General features: G+C 45.0%; 1 protein-coding gene across 1 annotated transcript in view; it reads left to right on the top strand.

Moving 5' to 3' along the window:
• The window catches only part of ATP6V1B2 (ATPase H+ transporting V1 subunit B2), a 120984-nt gene that overhangs the window by 86187 nt on the left and 16100 nt on the right, over positions 1-18697 (top strand). The window contains exons 9-10 of the mRNA XM_085848026.1: positions 1171-1268; positions 6441-6564. Of these exons, the coding sequence (XP_085704152.1) occupies positions 1171-1268; positions 6441-6564 (222 nt within the window). The remainder of the gene's footprint in view (positions 1-1170; positions 1269-6440; positions 6565-18697) is intronic.

Genomic DNA, 18697 nt, shown 5'->3' with positions numbered 1-18697 from the left:
TGTTGGGACTACGTAAAGAATTGGTTCAAAGCACGTCAAACATAAGTTAGAAATAAGTTTCGCGTAAAAAAGACATTACCGCGACGTGTTTCGACTTATGAGTAGCTTATACGTAGCGTTTGTGGACGTGTGTAAGCGTCCAAATACCGTGTGTAAAACTTATCCCCATCGCATGCGGAACGTGTGTCATACGCCGAGTACGTCGTAAAATTTTTAACATGTTTAAAATTTATTGACGTACTCTACTTACTACGACGTATGATAGCGTACTTTAGCGTTCTACTCACCTATACCAAACTTACTCATACCGTATTTGACGTGCCCCCAACGTTTTAGACACATTTTTCTTAGGTCGGCATATGCTGGCAAGATCGCCAAGGTGTGACCGCGATGTTGACACTTCCATTTCTACGGCAGTTATGATTCGAATCGTTGTGCGTCAGCCTTTTAATAGGCTACGTCACGACATCGTCGGCGATGCGTGCAACGTGCTATGCCTAAGTTAGACTATCGTTGGGCATCGGTTGTGTATGCCGACAACAGGTTCAGCATTCGTTGGTATAAGTTATCTATAACACAACGAAACGTTCTGTGTCCGTTACCAATGCGTTATACATAAGATCAAGTCGCTATGAATACGTCCGAATCTTTAAAAAAAAAACATCAAAAGTTCAACGTAAGCCAGCGTTTTAGATACATTTTAATACGTTGCCATCGCTGGCTAAAATGTCAAGGTGTGACCGGGCCTTTAGTCTATCGTTGAGCACGCCGACAACACGCTCAGCATTCGTTGATATGTTATCTATATGTTATCGAAACGTTCTGTGTACGTTACTAATACGTTATGCATACGTCCAACTCGTTATGAATACGTCCAAAACTGGAGAAAAATAGCAATAGTTCAGCATATGCCAGCGTTTTACATACATTTTGATACCTTGCCATATGCTGGCGAAAACGTCAAGGTGTGACAGGGCCCTTAGGGATTTTAATTTTCTTTTTATTCTGACTTTTTTTATTTACTTTATTCTGACTTTTTTTCATTTTCTTTTTATTTTGAATATCCCTTCAAATGGATGCATTGTAAATATCTTTTGCAGTGCCTGCCAACCTGTTTTATGCAACTTTTTGGGTTTTTTTAAATTTGTTTAAAAAAATGCTTGTTTGCAGGTTAACATGGAAACTGCTCGGTTTTTCAAGTCCGATTTTGAGGAGAACGGCTCCATGGACAACGTTTGCCTTTTCCTGAATCTTGCTAACGATCCAACGTAGGTTCTTTCCTTTACTCTGTGTCACTTTGTTGGGGGTGTATGAGAGAAAAACAACATGGCTTTCGATGCTTTCAACCACTTTTTCAACCACTTAAATTTTTATTATTTAGCTATCCCTAATGGCAACACATCTCAGATTTTATGGAGTGCATTGAGTGACAACATTTCAATTGTGTTTCCCTACTTATGTAATGCTCACTTAGAGACATGATGGTCCTTTCAGGTGAAAACAAACCAGAGTTTTATATCTTTTGGGTTGTTTGATCACATGTCACTGTTGGGCATTTTTTGTTTGTGCCACACATCGTGGTTGGTCCTATTTTTTTTTTTTTTTTTTTTTTTGGGGGGGGGTAGGGAGAGTTCAACACGCTGTTTACTTTCTTCCCTGTTGCCAAATTCTTCGGTTCAAGTGAATTAAAAGATCTGATATCTTAATCAAGACGTGCATTAACCTCATTATTCCATTTTGTGCCCTATCTTGAGCAATAAACTTTTCTCTCGTTCTGTTCAAGATTACAACTTGATAATCAAGAAGTCAGTCTGATTCATCATGGCTTCATCGGAGAAATTTAAAGAATTAAAAAAGAATCAAATTCTAAGAGTTTCTCCACCAAAGATTATATATATATATATATATATATATATATATATATATATATATATATATATATATATATATATATATATATATATATATATATATATATATATATATATATATATATTATTGTAAAACTCTGATACCTTGAACCGAGTATGATGCACGTTTTGTGTTCCGTATGGATATTCATGCATCCCTGGAGATTGTGGATGTGATATCTGTAAATGTCTTATGAGCTTTGTTTTAAGAGGGGAAGTTTCAATGTCATCTTATAGACCGAGCTGAAGCATTAGACTATTTTGATTTGAGTAATTCAAGCTTTTGGTTTTTATGTCAGATTAAATCGTAAGGTTTATGCAATGCTTAATGATAAATAAATATAATTCTGGGTGAATTTTGCTACCTTCCTTCCACATACCCTTTCAGAGTGTAAAGTACAAGCACAGTGATCAAAACAACACAGTTCTAACAACAGAAGCAGATACGGAAGTCATAAAAATGAGACATTTTGTACATACAAGGTAGTATCACAGACAAGGACATGTTGTACCTTGTATGAAACAGGGGATCCCTCTGTGCAAGGAGAATAAGGACAGAAGTAAGACTGATTGTGTCATGCAGTGATATTGTCCAGTATAGTGGTTTAAGTAATGACATTGACTGGCATTCAGCAAGAAAATAAAAGGAATTGCGTGTCCGGCATGCCGCTTATTCCCCAATAAAGGAAAGGACGTTGAAAAGGTGATGTACCAATTGGAACAATGCATGAAAGGATTTAGCCAACCATTCTGTTAACCACATAAGGGTGAGCAGCGTGGCATAGAGGTATGCACACTCGCCTCAAAGCTATCTAGGGTTTGAATCTCGCCCCAGCTGTAAACTGTCATCCCGCTGTTTCACAGGCAGGGTGGGTGACAGGATGGCCGAGAGGTACGCACACTCCACTCACCTCTAAGATGTCTAGCCTGGGTTTGAATCCCATCCCATCTATAAACTGTCATCGCAGTGTTTCAAAAGCAGAGTGATTCATCAATGTGTGTGCTGTCCCTTGAATAGACATTAAACTGGGCGTATCAACTGCTGGTATTAGTTAGTGGATGTTAAAGATCCCACGGTGTCCTTCACAAAGAGCAGGCAAACCATCGCTGGTACCAAGGCCAAATTCCAAATTCCTGCCATAACCTTTGTTGAACATCAGGCCTGACCAGCCAGTTTGCGAAAGACTTGGGCCAAGTTTTCCCTGGCCAGCCCCAGAACAACATGGGAATAATTATGGCTGTGAAAGAAGATGCAGATTGTGGAACGACATCCCATCAGCTGTCAGGAGCCAAAATTGGAGGGGGGGGGGTAAAGTGAGAAGCGAAAAGGGCTTTTATCAGTACATAAGCAAAACCTATCGTCAACATGTTTTCAGCAAAGCATCCTTGCTGCAAGAGGCTGAAAAACCCTGTTGAGTAATGAAATGAGCAGGAAAGGATAACTCACTCAACTTCCTCCACAAGCTGCACCCCTACCGCCCACATCCCTCCCCATTTCCCAAAATACTTCATCCGCCACCAAAAAGCGAGATACTGTATTAGCCATTCAATACCTCTGTTTTATTGCACCATCAATTTCATTGGTTAAATACATTGTTGTAATTATGTTTGCGTTGTATTGACAATGTGAATTTGAATGAAAAAAATTTCTTTGGGTAATCAAATTGTCCATGCTCGCAGCTTCCATGAAGATCTTATCTTAAAGAATTTTGGCAAAAGAAAAAAAAATAATAATAATAAAGATGCTACTAGTGTCTCCCTTTCTGAGATTAGTTTGTCATGTCTACACTGGTCATTGGAGATGAAAAATATAGGTTTTTCTTTGTGACTTGAGGGGTAGGGGTGGGCAGGGGAGGGGGATATTGCATTCTCTTGTGAATGTCTGTCATTCTACTTGTATTAGGCCCCGTTGGACTTAGTCCGAAACGGGGGCTTATGGATTTGGTCTCAATTTTCATGTGCGTGCGTTGTGTGCTTCTGCAACCATATCTCAGACATGTATGGATCCATTTTATTCATACTTGGCACAAAGACAACACATGATGGTATGCACATGCATGTCATTTTTTCTCGACATCGGATCCAAGATGGCTGGTGGACATTTTAGTTGTAAAATAAAATAAAATATTATTTTAAAAACCTGGGTCAAACACGTCCTAAACCATTTCTCGGACATGTATTTACCGATGTTGTTCAAACTTGGCACACAGATAATGAATGATGGCTTATATAAGCACGTCATTTTTTTTTCGAGATCAGATTCGAGATGGCCGACTGGTGGCCATTTTTAGTTGTAAAATCACCCCCCGATGTTGAACACTTCCTCAACCATTTATCGGACAAGCATTTACTGATGTTGTTCAAACTTGCCACCCAGATAATGAATGATTGCTTACATAGGCACGTCATTTCTTTTCGAGATCAAATCCAAGATGGCAGACTGGTGACCATTTTGTTCCTTATATGTGTCCCCAACCATTTCTCAGACATGCATGGTCCGATTTTGTTCAAATTTGGCACAAGCACAGTACATGATGACATACACGTGCCTCCCACTTTATTTTGCGATCTGATCAAAGATGGCCAACTGATAGACTGGTGACCATTTTAGTTGAACATAAATATGGGCTAGCCCTTAAACTCTGTGCAGAAAAATTATTAAAACAATGGGGGTATGACATTTTATGTCTGTTTCACTTGTTTTTATCTCCCCCCCCCCCCAGCTCAAATTATTTTCTGTGCTTAATATACAATTTCTCTAGAAACAGTAGAGATTCTTGTGTAAAAATCTAATGAAAAAAAGAGTAGTTGCTTTGTAAACTTTTCTCATTTTGTCGGTAAACTTGAAAGTTGTTTTATCTGTGTAAATATTTTTGTGTGTTTGTGCGTTTCTGCGTTATTATTTCACAGCCGAATCGTAACACATGGAGTCCCTACATTTTGGGTGTAGGTACTTCAGAATCCAGACAAGGTACCGCACATTGGCCTTCATGTCCATTTTGAGGCCACCAAAGGCCGCTTAAAGTATACATTGGGATGTAGGGTCAGGCAGTGCTACCGCCGGCCCGCAGATAAAAGGTAACTCCCATGAGGCCAATAATGCCATAGCTTTTTCGATGTCCATCAAGTCCTGAAACCCCCACCGAGAAAAGCTCACCCAGCCGGGCAGCGCCGGGTATCCACCCCCGCCTTATCGGGCAGCGCTGGGTAACCCCTGCTAGTTCTGAAATGAAATGTTTAAAAAAAACAAAAAAACTACTTTCTGCAAAATTTACTTGAGAGAATGTGCCCCATGCTGGAACATGTGTCAGTTCACTTTCATTGTGAAATGATGTGGAAGCGAGCTGATCGTCTGTCAACCTTGGAACTTGCAGCCAAGTAAAAGACCAGATATGTGCAGATTTGAAGAAATATTTTTTGCACATTTTTGCCAACAAGGAATTGGCAATTTAATTTTAAAAAAACAAACAAACATGTGTTTGAAGGTGCTTTGAGGTGGCCTCGGTAAATTCCCAGGCAAAAATAACATTGCTTTCCTGTATTAATTCTCTGCAGATTACTGTAGTATATGAGAGTACATCTCTAACTGTAGCATTTTTGCCTGGGTTGGGCATTTGTAATGAGCTCCACTTGTACGAAGTTAAACGTACACTCAAGTTGGCCGATGATGTGTATAAAGAATTGGCCTTCCCTTTCTACACAATCTCACTCATCATCGGCTGTTCTTGCAATAGAGAGTAATTTGTGTGAAATGATTGTTTTTTTATTCAAATTTCTTATTTCTCAGAAGGAGCAGAGAATAATGTTTTGATGCTTGTCACACCAAACTCTACCTGACAACTAGCTTTCAAACAATGAGGTTTAACAACTCCATTTACTCTCACGACGTTGAGGATGCATAAAATGTTCTGGTTTGAAATGTTCACTCGGAACCCCGTGTTCCCATATTTCCTGATTTCTTGATGTGATAACTCTTTGATGGTTTCATGCTTTCATGCTGGTTAAAAATGCGGGTTTAGAGAGAATTCCGCTTGTTGCCCAATTTTATTAAGACGCCATATGTATCCGAGCAAACACTTCGAGATTCAACCAAGGTGCATGTTCTTTCAAAGTTAAATTTTCAGGGGTTATTCATTTATTTGAAGAATGTAAAGTGATTTGCACATTTTGAAGCATCAGTCACATTGTGACTTTCGAGTCCACTGTGGGAAACTGTAAAAGGATTTCAGCTGAAGCAAGCTATGGCTAATAGATTTTGATTATGAACTGCCCTCTTTGTGTGAGGCAAACAAAAGCAAAAAACATACTTGAGTGACTTTACTCATTTGACTTTGTCTTCGTTTCTGACCCTTCCTGACCTGTCCTTTCCTCCTCTACATGGTTTTTCAGTTGTATGCTAAGCACATATTTTAGAATCGTGGCTTTTTTTTCACCACCCCCCCCCCACTTGGCACCCTCCTCACTCCTCTCCCCCATCCCTCGCCTCTTCTTGCTGTGCTGTTAGTGTGACCAGCTGTGTTTATGTTGCAGCATCGAGCGAATCATCACACCACGCCTAGCCCTCACTGCTGCTGAATTTCTGGCTTACCAGTGTGAGAAACACGTGCTTGTCATCCTCACAGACATGAGCTCCTATGCTGAAGCTCTTCGTGAGGTTTGTTTTCTCTTCTTCCATTTTCAGTCAAATTTAGTGTTTGATATTCTCTGCTCAAACCAATTGTCGAGTGTTCAGAATTTGTTGTATTATTATATTTATTTATTTTGTTGGTGCTTTTTAATCTGATGGCTACCTTTTGTACATTGCATCATGTAAGTCTCCCAAGTGCCTTATTTATTTCTTTATTATAAAGATGCGTGTTTCACCAACTACTCGTCTGTAGTACGGCAACAAATAAAATATACATAGATTTACAGTATATACGTATTGTTAGGTGGAAAAGGGTGGGGGGGGGGGGATTCATAGCTAGAGTGTGGTAAGTGTAATATGGTCCATGTACTTCGAGTAGGTTAGATTGCCATGTAACAAGGACCTATCAGAATAAGTCAATTGTTACACGTGATGCTGAGAAGGTATGATATGTAATTTATAGACTGGATAGTGAGAGTAATTTTGTATGTGCAAACACCTCTGGTTTGTGAGCGGGCTAGGTGTGGACTTCCCAAACACACAAGCACATGTCAGATCTGGCTATTGTCAGAGTAGCGCTGGCTATTGTCAGGCCAGATCAGATCTGTGACTTGCTTACAGGTACCATGCAAACCTGCACTAACCTGTTTCATGATCGGGTTGTCGCCGATTAAACTGTCTCCCCCAACAGATTTCCTAGTGAGGAGGGTGTATGGATATGGACACCCAGCAGGATTATAAACAAATCCTGTCAGAGCGGAGGAGCTCCTTGTTAGCCAATGGACATCCATATCTGGTGCCCAACTGTCTGTAGAAATCGTCCTGCAGTTGGATACCTCTTTCTCGGAGGTTGGTGGCAGGATTTGCACGAGGGCCACTGTAAAACACTTAATTCCACAAAACACATGAAAATGCAAAGGAAACTTAAAACCCACTCTGTGGGTACCTCCTGTGAAACTTTCCTTCTTTGGGCAGCTCACTGGATGATGAGATTGGGGAAAAGCCTTAGGGACCCCCATTCTTTGATGATGGGAGTAAAAGCGTGGGGTAACCTTCCTGGATCAGATTGTGGTGATGTGTGTTGGGATGGTGCTGAGGTGTCATCCATCAGACTGCGATCTCCTTGTTTTAACCTGAGGCGGTCCCTTCAGATGGGTACCTGGAATATCCTATCCCCAAGAGAGGATGATCACCTGTCTCTGTTATCTTCTGAGCTCCAGAATTTGAACATCTGCATTGCAGCACACTCTGAGGTTCGGTGACCGGATAGTGATGCAATCACGGCGGATGGTTACACCTACTACTGGTCTGGTCACTCTGATAGTTACCATACCCAAGGGGTGCTGTAGCTGTGTCCAATAAGCTGACTCCTCTGACAATTAACTTAACACCGGTCAACAAGCGTATCATGAGACTGAAGATTCGTCACTCCATGGGTGTTGTTTCCCTGGTCTCTGTGTATGCTCCGACTAATACGAGGGATCTCACTCTGAAGGAGGCATTCTATGCCACGATTGAGTCTGAGGTTTATCTGAGCTCCAGGTGAGATACTCTTCTCGTCTTGGGGGATTTCAATGCATCGACTGGCACTAATAGGGATGGTTATGAGACATGTGTTGGTCCGCATGGGTCATGGGTCATCCTTTGATGCACTGCAGTTTTAGCAGAGGGTGGTAGGCTCTTGACACAGGAGTCCGAAGTGAAGGCCCATTCGACTGGTTACTTTCAGCGGCTGTACCAGGTTGACCCACCAGCTGTTGTTGGACATCAGAATTGTAACTATCCCTAATGCTGACCCTCAAATCAACTGTGACCCACCTTCGTTTGTATAAACACAGGCTGTAGTAAATCAATTTAAAGGGTGGAATGCTCCAGGGATCTGTGGCATCCATGCTGAACTTCTCAAAGCTGGTAGAAATGCTGTACTCGTGTCGTTGCATGCATTTCTGTGCTCTACCTGGAACACAGGCATCATCCCAACTGATTGGAAGAGGGGCCTTGTTGTCCCTCTCTGGAAAGGGAATGGTGTTCGCCAGGATCGCAACAGCGAGCGAGGGATGACGCTGCTCTCAGTGCCAGGCAAGGTCTTTGCTCCGATAATTATTGATAGGGTTCGCCACCATCTTCCTGAGGACCAGCGCCCAGAGCAGTCGAGCTTTTCACCAAAGAGGTCAACGATTGACCATATCCTTGCTGTTCCGGTCCTCACTGAATGCAGAGCAGAATTTCAGCAGGGGCTGCTCGCAGCCTGGGTGGATCTCTGCAAAGTGTTCGATTCAGTGAATCAGAATGCCCTCTGGAGGATTCTCTGTCTTCGTGGGGTGCCACCGAAACTGATCAATCTGATTGGAGACACTGGATATCCTTGTGGGTGCCCTCGAGGCACTGAATGAGGAATTGGACCGCTGGGATTACAGGTTTCCTGGATAAAAACTGAGATCCAGGCTTTCAATGACATCCTGCATGCTGCTATCTTGTCTGTTCCGGTTTCTGGTGAGGATGTTGAGCTCACGGAGAGATTCACTTACCTTGGCAGTGATATTCATGTCTCCGCATGTTGTGAGCCAGAGGTCAAGAGACGTCTGGGTCGGGCCTGGGGAGTCGTGGATTCACTGGATCATGGGATGTGGTGCTGTCGGTACCTATGCAGTCCTTGGTACTTCCAGTCTTGCTCTACCAATGTGAGACTGGACTCTGACCTGGGATCTGAGACAGAGACTTCACTGCTTCAGTACCATGTCTTTTCGGAGAATCCCTGGCTATTGTTGGTCAGACTTTATGTCCAACGAGCGGTTGCTCAGAGAGATGCAGGTGACATTTGTTGCCTGTATAGTCTGTGAGCATCAGCTGCAGCTGTATGGAGATGTGGCTCGTTTTCCTGATGCTGATCCTGCTTACCAGATTCTCTCAGCGAGGGAGCCTTGTGAGTGGAGGAGGGAAACAGGCCGACCACGTTCCTCGTGGTTGCAGCAAGTTGATCGGGATCTCAAGGAGATGGGGATGGGCTAGGCATCTGCCTGGGGGGTGGCCAGACAGAGGGCCCTGGAGTACCTGCGGAAAGTGGACACAGCGACGCACTGCTCCAGTGCATGCTCCCTTACCTGACCTGATCACTGGCCCTGCTCATAGCTCGTTTATTTTGTCTTTGGACCGATTTCGTCTCTGGCTCTTGTCTCGTTCCTGGTTTCCAAAGTGGGCTGCATTGTGTCCTGCATCCACCTTGCGCATTGTAAATAAAGGGAAGTCCTGGCTTTATTCTTAACTTGTATAAGAGTGATCTGTGGCACCTAGGTTGTTTTTTTTTGTATACACTGTCAAAGCTCGGACGATTGGGCACCTAGATTGGGCTAGGTTTTGAGCTTTTCGCATGTGTGTGCCATCAATTTTGGCTTATTTTTGAATTATCCTGAGTAAACTGTAATTGTTGTGGAATTATTGAATGGAGTGCCATAAAAGACCATTTGGACTATCTCCCAGGCCGAAATGTCCCTGCACTGAGGAGTCCTGTGTTAACGGGGACTCAAACGCGACAATATACATAACAAGACCTAATCATGTCTCACCCGTAATTAGAGGGAATACCATCGGCTCTCATCTATCTATAATTCCAGCAATCTCTGTGTGTCTGTCTGTCTGTCTGTTTGTTTGTCTGCGACCGCCGTTTCTCGAACAACCGCCAGTCCGATCCGATTGAAACTTGCCAGGAATATTGCTGGGGACCCGCAGATGTGCCTTTTCGAGGTTTGATGTCAATCGGATGAGCGGTTCCCAAGTTATGGCCATTTTACTGCTTTTTCAGTGTTGAAAAGGTGTATATATGGCAGCTGAAGGTGTCGTCCACCTTCTCACCTTATGCCAATTTTTTCCCAAATTATTAGTAACCGGACGATCACCGGTCCGATCGGATTGAAACTTGCCAGGAATATTGCCGGGGACCCGCGGATGTGCCTTTTCGAGGTTTGATATCGATCAGACGAGCGGTTCCCAAGTTACGGCCATGTATCTGTGAACCAATGACAGCACACGGTGTTATGACTTTACGAATGACGTCACAATAAATGTTTATTTAATTATTATTATTATTATTATTATTTTTTGAAGGATTGACGTCACAATTCTTCTTCGTTTGGTATGACATCACAATCGACACTGGGGACCTGGGTATGTGCCATACCTGGGTATGTGCCAAACTCCCAAGGTTTGATTATTATTCAAATTATTAATTAATCCCAAGGTTTGAATTTTCCTGAGGGAAACAGCTGTTTCTCAAGGGTTTGAAAGCTGTTTTTTCCCAAGGTTGGAATTAATCGTTGTGCTTGGTAGACATTTGTGAATACATTTACAGAGAGAGGGGCGAGAGAGGGGGGTGAGGGGGGCAAGAGAGAGGAGGGGGCGAGAGAGAGGAGGGAGGACAGGAGGGGGTGAGAGGGGGTGGCAAGAGAGAGGAGGGAGAGAGAGGGGGTGAAAGGGGGGCGAGAGAGGGGTGAGAGGGGGGCAAGAGAAGGGAGAGAGGAGGGGGGAGAGAGGGGAGGGAGAGAGGATGGGTGGACAGAGGAGGTGGGAGAGAGAAGGGCGAGAGGGGCGGGCAAGAGAGGGGCGGGCAAGAGAGGGGGACAGAGGAGGGGGGAGAGGGGGGCGAGAGAGAGGGACGTCGCAATTCTTCTTCTTCGTTTGATATGACGTCACAATTGATGCTGGGGACCTGATACTGCAGGCACGAAGCTACACATACTGGCACGCACCTATGGGCCCGCCCCTATGGGCCCGCACTCGTCTAATCAATTAACATAGGTGCTGGGATTATCAAATAAATCTATTCCTCCCATGTTCTTCTCGCTGAAGAAAGGTGCATAAAGCAACCAAGAAAAGCAACATAAGGCAAGTCCTTTTCTGTTTCAAACTCAACCTGGGTTCCATGACAGCTGCAGCCATTCACAAGTAGTACATGCAGGAGAATCGCAATGTTACATGCCCTCTCAATGTTGTGCAATCCCAATGCATATGTTGGATTCTGCTAAAACTCTCTTTGACACATGTCCAATTTTTATTTATTTATTTTTAGTATGAGATTTCACCCACCACAAAACCAAAGGCCACTCAAGGTGGGGGCTACACAAAGGAAAGTATAGCTATTAACCAGAAAGTAGGAATATATTGACATTCCTCTTGCATTGAGGGAGGTTGGGATTGAGGGAGAAGTAGGATGCAGGTAAACTGTTCCAAAGTGATGTTGTGTGGAGAAAAAAAAAAACAGACCTCAGTTTTACTATGCGAGACAGATACAGTATATGGATGGGAAGAAACTGTCAAACGTGCAGCACGACTGAAAGTATGCTCAGGTGGAACAACCTGTGAGAGAACCTCAGAGCACATTCCTTTGTAATATCTACAAAAAAGCTCAAAGTAGCGGACTGAGGGAGGTTCCAGGGATGATGCCAACTCCTGTCCCACCAGAATGGCAGCACGTTGCTGGATTCTATCCAGGAGAGATAGGTGACAGGCCGGAGCACCAGCTCAAATATGGCAATCATATAACCTCCTTGACAGGTCATACAGTGGCCTTGACAGATGGAGCATTGTTGCTTGAGGAAGGTATGGCTGAGCATGAAATAAGTAGCCAAGCTACTGGGAAGCTCTTTTAGCTATACCAGAGATGTGCTTTTCCCAGCTGAGGTTTGAGCTGATATCCAATCCAATCATATGAATAACAGGAAGTTCCTGCAAAGGTGAAGAATCCATAGACAGGGTTGGAAAACAAGGTGACCATTTACTAGACACAGACAACAAGTGGGTCTTTTTTGGTTGAAAGTAACAAGCCAGTCTTTTCCCCAGTTAATCACACTCTGGAGGTCCTGATTGAGAGTGGTACTGGCATGCACATGGGAAGGAGGAGACAAGGTTCCTGGGTAGGTCGTATTCAGCGTTGAGTCATCTGCATAAATGCTTAATTGAGAAAATACAATCAGGCAGATCATTTATATTTAACAAGAACAATATTGGACCCAGCACAGACCTTTGAGGAACACCAGCATTTGTCTTATGGACAGGGGATGGCTGTGTGTAATACGTCCAGTGTGACCACTCCTTGGCTTTTTTCACAAGATCTTGGCTATTCGTTGTTCACCTTGGCATTATGGTTTTCGATAGGTTTTCTTGGCATATAGGTTTTCTATTATCATCGCTTTTCCGAAACCTTGTGAATTATTGGCTTTTTTCATTGGCTCACCTTGGCATTTATGAAAATGAGGAGTGGTCACACTGAATACGTCCCTCATGTACCACAGGGATTTGACAATTTGCAAGGAAGTCAGAAATTTTAGCAAGCAATTTTTCAGAGATGCCATGTTATTTTAGCTTCTGGATGAGGCCCTTGTGCCACACTTTGGCAAAAGCCTTTGAAATGTCGAGAGCAACAACATGGCTTCTCCATGATGATCAAAAGCCCTATTCACATGTTCAGTGATGAAGGATAAACATCACCAGAAGACCTTGAATGTCGAAAGCCATACTGGACATCAGTTAGAAGGTCGTGGGTTTCCAGATGAGTCATGAGTTGTCATTTGATCAAGGATTAAAAAGCTTTGATTTTGATGGATAGAAGACTAATAAGCCGATAGTAAGAAGGATCACATTTTTCATCAGAGCCTTTAAAGACGGGGACTACAGAAGCCTGCTTCCAGCGAGGTGGAAACACAGACTTTGACAGACACAAACGATACAATTTTGAGAGAACAGTTCAAGTGAACACGTTTTCAAAGCAATTGCAGGGATTCAATCTGGTCCAGTAGATTTTGTGATGTCAAGCCCATGAATAATCTTAGCAATTTTCCTGATGATGATAGTGGAAAGCTTGGTGTCAAGACGGGAAGGACAATTAGATAACGGGTGTCCGTGGTCTTCAAGTGTGGAGAATGCAGCAAAATGCTCAGCGAAGAAGTTGACTTTATCAATAGAAGAAGTAAGCACTTCAGGGCTATTAAAGAGGACAGGAATCGATGATCGATTATGACTGATAATGCATTTTGCAATTCTCCAAAAATCTCGAAAACCGATAACCTAACTGTTTATTTGAGGCTCGCAGAAAGGTGGGGGGGGGAGGGGAGGAGAAAGGTGGAGAGGAGGGAGAGAAAAGGAAGGGGAGGGATAGAGGAGGGTTGTGGGGAGGGGAAGGGGGTGTTCTAAACATGCTTTTGATAGGGGGTTGGGGGCAGGGAAGAATGGTGCCCTTATGCTGGCATTGGTACAGGATTGAATGAAATTGGGTACTTTCAAACAGCACATTCAAACGAGTCATACTAAACAATGCTTGGACACCACCCAGAGAGGTCCATGGGAGGTGGAGGGGTTTTGGGAAGAAGTAAGCATGAGGGAAGGGAAGGCTGTGTGAGGGGAGGGGGAGGAATGGGAAAGCCGCAGGAGGGTAGCGTAGTGGTAGGGAAGGCTGCGCGAGAGGAGAAGAGTGGAAGGCGAGGCTGCAGGAGGGGCAGTGAGGGTACGAGAGGGGAAGGCCACGTGAGGGAAGGGGAAGGTAAAGCAGCACAAGGAGAGGGGAAGGGAAGGCAGCACAAGGGGAGGGAAGGGGAAGGGTGTACATCAGTCCACCCTTCCCCTCCCTTCCTGCGTGAGGGGAGGGGAGGGAAAGTTTACACGATGAGAGGGGAAGGGAATGCAGCATGAGGGGAAGGGAAGGCTGCACAAGGGGAAGGGAAGGCAGCACAAGGGAAGGGGAGGGGAGGGAAAAGATTGTGCATCAGTCCTTGCCATACCTTTTGCCAAACTGTTTTGTTTCTGCTTTAGCCATGGCCACTTTCCTTTCTCCTAGAAGATAGCCAATGTAGTGCCAGTGTTCCAGGGCCGGGCGTCGGCCGCGAGCACGACCGCTAGAAGGAGCTGCAGAGTCGGCTTGACCGATCGCCCAGAATTCAGATCGTACCTTTTCAGAAAACTCCGGAAAAGTACGGGTCTCTTATTGGACCGAAGTTCGCCAATAGACAGACCACGCGTGGGGTATGGTCGATTGCCAATTTCAATTTACCTAAAAACCCACATGGTCCAAACTACCGGGGAAATTCACCCTCGACGATGCTCGTACGGAACGAGCCGCTTAGCATACTCATTCCGTGTGCGATCCGAGCGGTGTGATCGCCGAGATCCGTCGGTCCCACATATCCCGTTACAACGGCAACAGCCTGGCTAATTTTCCAACATGCAGCACGCGAAGCCAATGAAGGAATAGACACGAACGAGCTGAAACATTTCACAAATGAGGATGTTTATTTACAATGGAGGGATGAGGGGAGCACATCAGCGCAGAGTTAAACCGAATATTAATAAATGGAAGCATGCAAGGTATGTACTACAAGAGCACTTATACAATTCACTACTTAGCTGACGGGCGCCACGAACACACATACGCACACACCCAGAGAAGTGGTGGCTACAGCCTTTATTGAGGCCTTCAGCTCGGAGGGATAGGACGAGCTGAAGACCAGGGTCTATCTTGGACCTGTCCACCTCGTGTGGTCTTCACGTCAACCCGGGCACCAGCGAGAGGCGAACCGAACCCAGACACCTGCGAGCGACCCTTGCGGTTCTTGCGGGGGGATGGTGTCCCTCAAGCTCGCCCGTTCGCTGAGAGAGGCACGGCGCCCAACCCTTGCGGTCCTTGTCAGGGACTGGTGTCTCTCAAGCTCTTGATCGTGAGGAGGAGGAAGAAGACGATGATGACGACCAAGACCAGCCCAGACCGAATGATTGGCTCCCTTTTTATGCGCTCCGGCGCGGCTCGACCCCTCCCCCACTCGGCGCGCTGCTCAGCGCATCGGTGGGTGGGGGCATGACCCCTCCCCCACTGAGTGCGCAGAGAATCTGGGAGCAGAGTGTTGTTGTTGTTGTTCTTTGCAGAGCCGTAGTAATCCGTTGCTGTCATTGTTGCAGTCATTCCTGGTGGTGTTACAAATACAAGGAAATCCTAACTATCAAAAGTAAGTCACAGCGCATGAACATTTATTTACCCATTAGACAAGGGAAAGGAAACTATCTATAAAACACATACTTACCGATATAACTGATCTATAGGACCTGTATGTTGTGTGTTCATGGCTTCCAGATTCGTAACACCAGTGCATAAGAAGAACTAATGCTTTGTTCCATACAATTATAGGCCCATTAGTCCTCTAAGCTGCATCAGCATGGTTATGGAGAGAGTTGTCAATACCACACTGAGGAAGCATATCATTAGAAATGACCTCATCAGCGACAATAAGTTTGGTTTTCGTCCTGGTCACTCAGCTTCTGATTTACTCACATATCTGAGTCATGAGTGGATGTCTTGTCTCAACAGATGGCAGGAGGGTACAAATGTAGCAATTGACATCAAAACTGCTTTTGATAGAGTATGACACAAGTGTTTGCTGGTCAAGCTGGTTGCTAATGGAGTTGGAGGGCAGCTGTTACAGTGGTTATCCATCTACTTGATGGACAGACATATCCAGGTAGTGGTTAGGCCTAAGTCACATTTGCTCTACGGCGGCCGTACGCCCTCTGAATTGACAGAAACGTGCGGCGGCCACAGAGTTTCTGCGGTGGCCTCAGGGTGGCCCTATGCCATTTGGCTATCTTTTACAGGCCGTAGGGGTCGCCGTGGAATTATAACGCGGAGTTATAACTTTTTTCATTTCTACGTTCGCCGTAGCAATTCGACAAGCCGAAAAAAAAAAAAAAAAAAAAAAAAAAAAAAAAAAAAAGATAAAAATAAAAAAAATTAGCCCATTCGTTACCGTCCGTCTGGCCACACGTTCGCCTTAGGGCCCCCCTGCAGTCGCCTTGCGGGCACCTTGAGGCTACCTTGCGTCTGCCTTGAAAATTATATGGCCGCCGCAGGGCCCCCTTAACGTCACCGTGCGACATCAAATCAAAGACCGTACGGCAACCCCACGTTTTCGGTCTCCACAATTTCTAAATACGCCATGCGGCTCCCCGAAAAATAAAAACATGTGACTGCTACATTGTGTGACCGTGGAAATACTGCGGCCGCCGTATAATTGCTAGTGGCCGTAGATTTTGGAGACCCCACGGCCGCCATGGCAAATGTGACTTAGGCCTTAATGGCCAACATCCAAACCAACTCCAATTAATGCATCAGTACCTCAAGGATCAATTATTGGGCCCACCTTGTTTCTAGTCTACATTAACGATCTGTGCGACAACCTACATAGCCCTACCTGCCTTTATGCTGATGATGGTACCATCTACTGCCTGCTGGATGAAGTGAATGCCACCATTTCTCTGAGAGAAGACCTATGGAAGATCTACGTGTGGGGACAGAAATGGAATGTCCTGTTTGCTACCGAGATGTGCAAGGTTATTTATCTCAGTAGATGACTACCAAGTGAGCATCCTCCAGAGTTCTTCATGGGTGGCAAGCCCTTGCAGCATGTACACAAGCTTGACGTACTTGGAATCAGGTTCTCCCAAAGATGGGGTTTTCAGTCTCATGTGCACTTCATCGCCGTTAGAGCTGGACAAATAGTGAGTACCTTTTGCAGTATTGCTCCATATTTGGATCCGCCTTATGCCTGGTGCTAGCTTAATGGTCTGGGTGGTGGGCTTGGGTTCCTAGGATCCTGAGTTCGGATCTTGAGTTCAAATCCTGCTCGGCTGTTGAAATAATACCAGGTGGGGTTGACTCTAGCTCTCATCCTTCCGAGGTCGGCAAAATGAGTGCCAGCTTGCTGGTATCCTGTGTCGGAGTGGCGACCCATCCAGGATTGTTCCCAATCGCCAAGGAGACTGCTTAGGCAGCACCAATGCTCTGTACAGAGTATGGTCCCAATGGATGGATGGATGGATCCGCTTGGCCAAGCCCAACTGTACAAAGCCCATGTCCTGAGCATAATGGAATATGCTCCCCTCGTATGGATGTCTGCAAGTGACATGTATATTAAAAAGCTGGATGATGTGCAACATCGTGCTGTGCATATCATCAAGACCCCTCCACAGGAATTGAATATCTATCCCCCTACTACACAGGAGAACTGTAGCAGTTCTGCGTCTGATGTACAGACTGCACACATAAGAAGTTCCAGCACTTCTTAAGACCATGCTACCTCCATCATGGATTCCATCAAGGTTCACCAGAACAAGTGCTTCCTTTGGAAGTTATGCTGTGCAGTGTCTTACTGGCAAGACGGAGAGTGGTCACTGGTCATTTGTTCAGTATGACTGCTCCTATATGTCCGCAATAATACCAGTGTGGAACAGTTTACCAGATGCCACTGTGGGTCACCCAACAACATCCATGATCAAGGCTTTCTGCTCCAGAGCACACAAATACCTTAGTTGAATACAGTATACTTATGATAATGTTGTTTTGTATGTACGATTCGATCACCTTGTTTTTCTTTTACTATTATTATTCTCTCACTTGTATTTTGACACTTTGTGCTTTCATGGTACAAGTGGGCACTGTTTTTGTTTTTTGCAGTGCTTATCCATTTAAAAAAAGGAGGGAATGGGGAGGCAGCATGAGGGGATGGAATGGGGAAGGCGGCGGGAGGGGAGGGGAAGGAAAGGCGGTGCGAGGAGAGGGTGGCAGTGTATGAGGGGAGGGGAAGGTGGTGCGAGGAGAGGGTGGCAGTGTATGAGGGGAGGGGAAGGCGGCGTGAGCGGAGGGGAAGGAAAGGCGGTGCGAGGAGAGGGTGGCAGTGTATGAGGGGAGAGGGGGCAGTGTAGGTGGGGAGTCAGTGAGATAAGGGGAGGGAATGGGGAGGCAGCATGAGGGGAAGAGAGGCAGCATAAGAGGAATGAAAGGAAGTGTGAGGGAAGGCAGCCTAAGGGGAGGGTAGGCAGCATATCAGGGCATTAGCAGTGTGATAAAACACACCCAAACTTTTCATTTTCTTTTTAACCGCCATGGTTTGCGTAAAACCAGGCGGGAGCATTTGAAAATTAAACCCCATGCTATCTGCCTGGCAAAGGCCTGCCTGCATGCATGCCCCAACCCATACACTTTCCTTCAACATCCTCGCATGCAGGCACGCACAAACCCCACCATGTCCGTGTGTGCTGTCTATGTACTGCTTTGTTTTCAGGCACTACTGACTATTAATATATTGCAGCAACTATTCGTATATTTATATTCATATTTTCTCATGAAAGC

Source organism: Eptatretus burgeri, chromosome 12 (genome assembly GCF_056783735.1).
Source record: "Eptatretus burgeri isolate ZD-2024b chromosome 12, Ebu_testis_v1, whole genome shotgun sequence".
Lineage (NCBI taxonomy): Eukaryota > Metazoa > Chordata > Myxini > Myxiniformes > Myxinidae > Eptatretus > Eptatretus burgeri.
The sequence above is the reverse complement of the archived record's forward strand: the minus strand, read 5'-3'. Positions and strand labels throughout refer to the sequence as shown.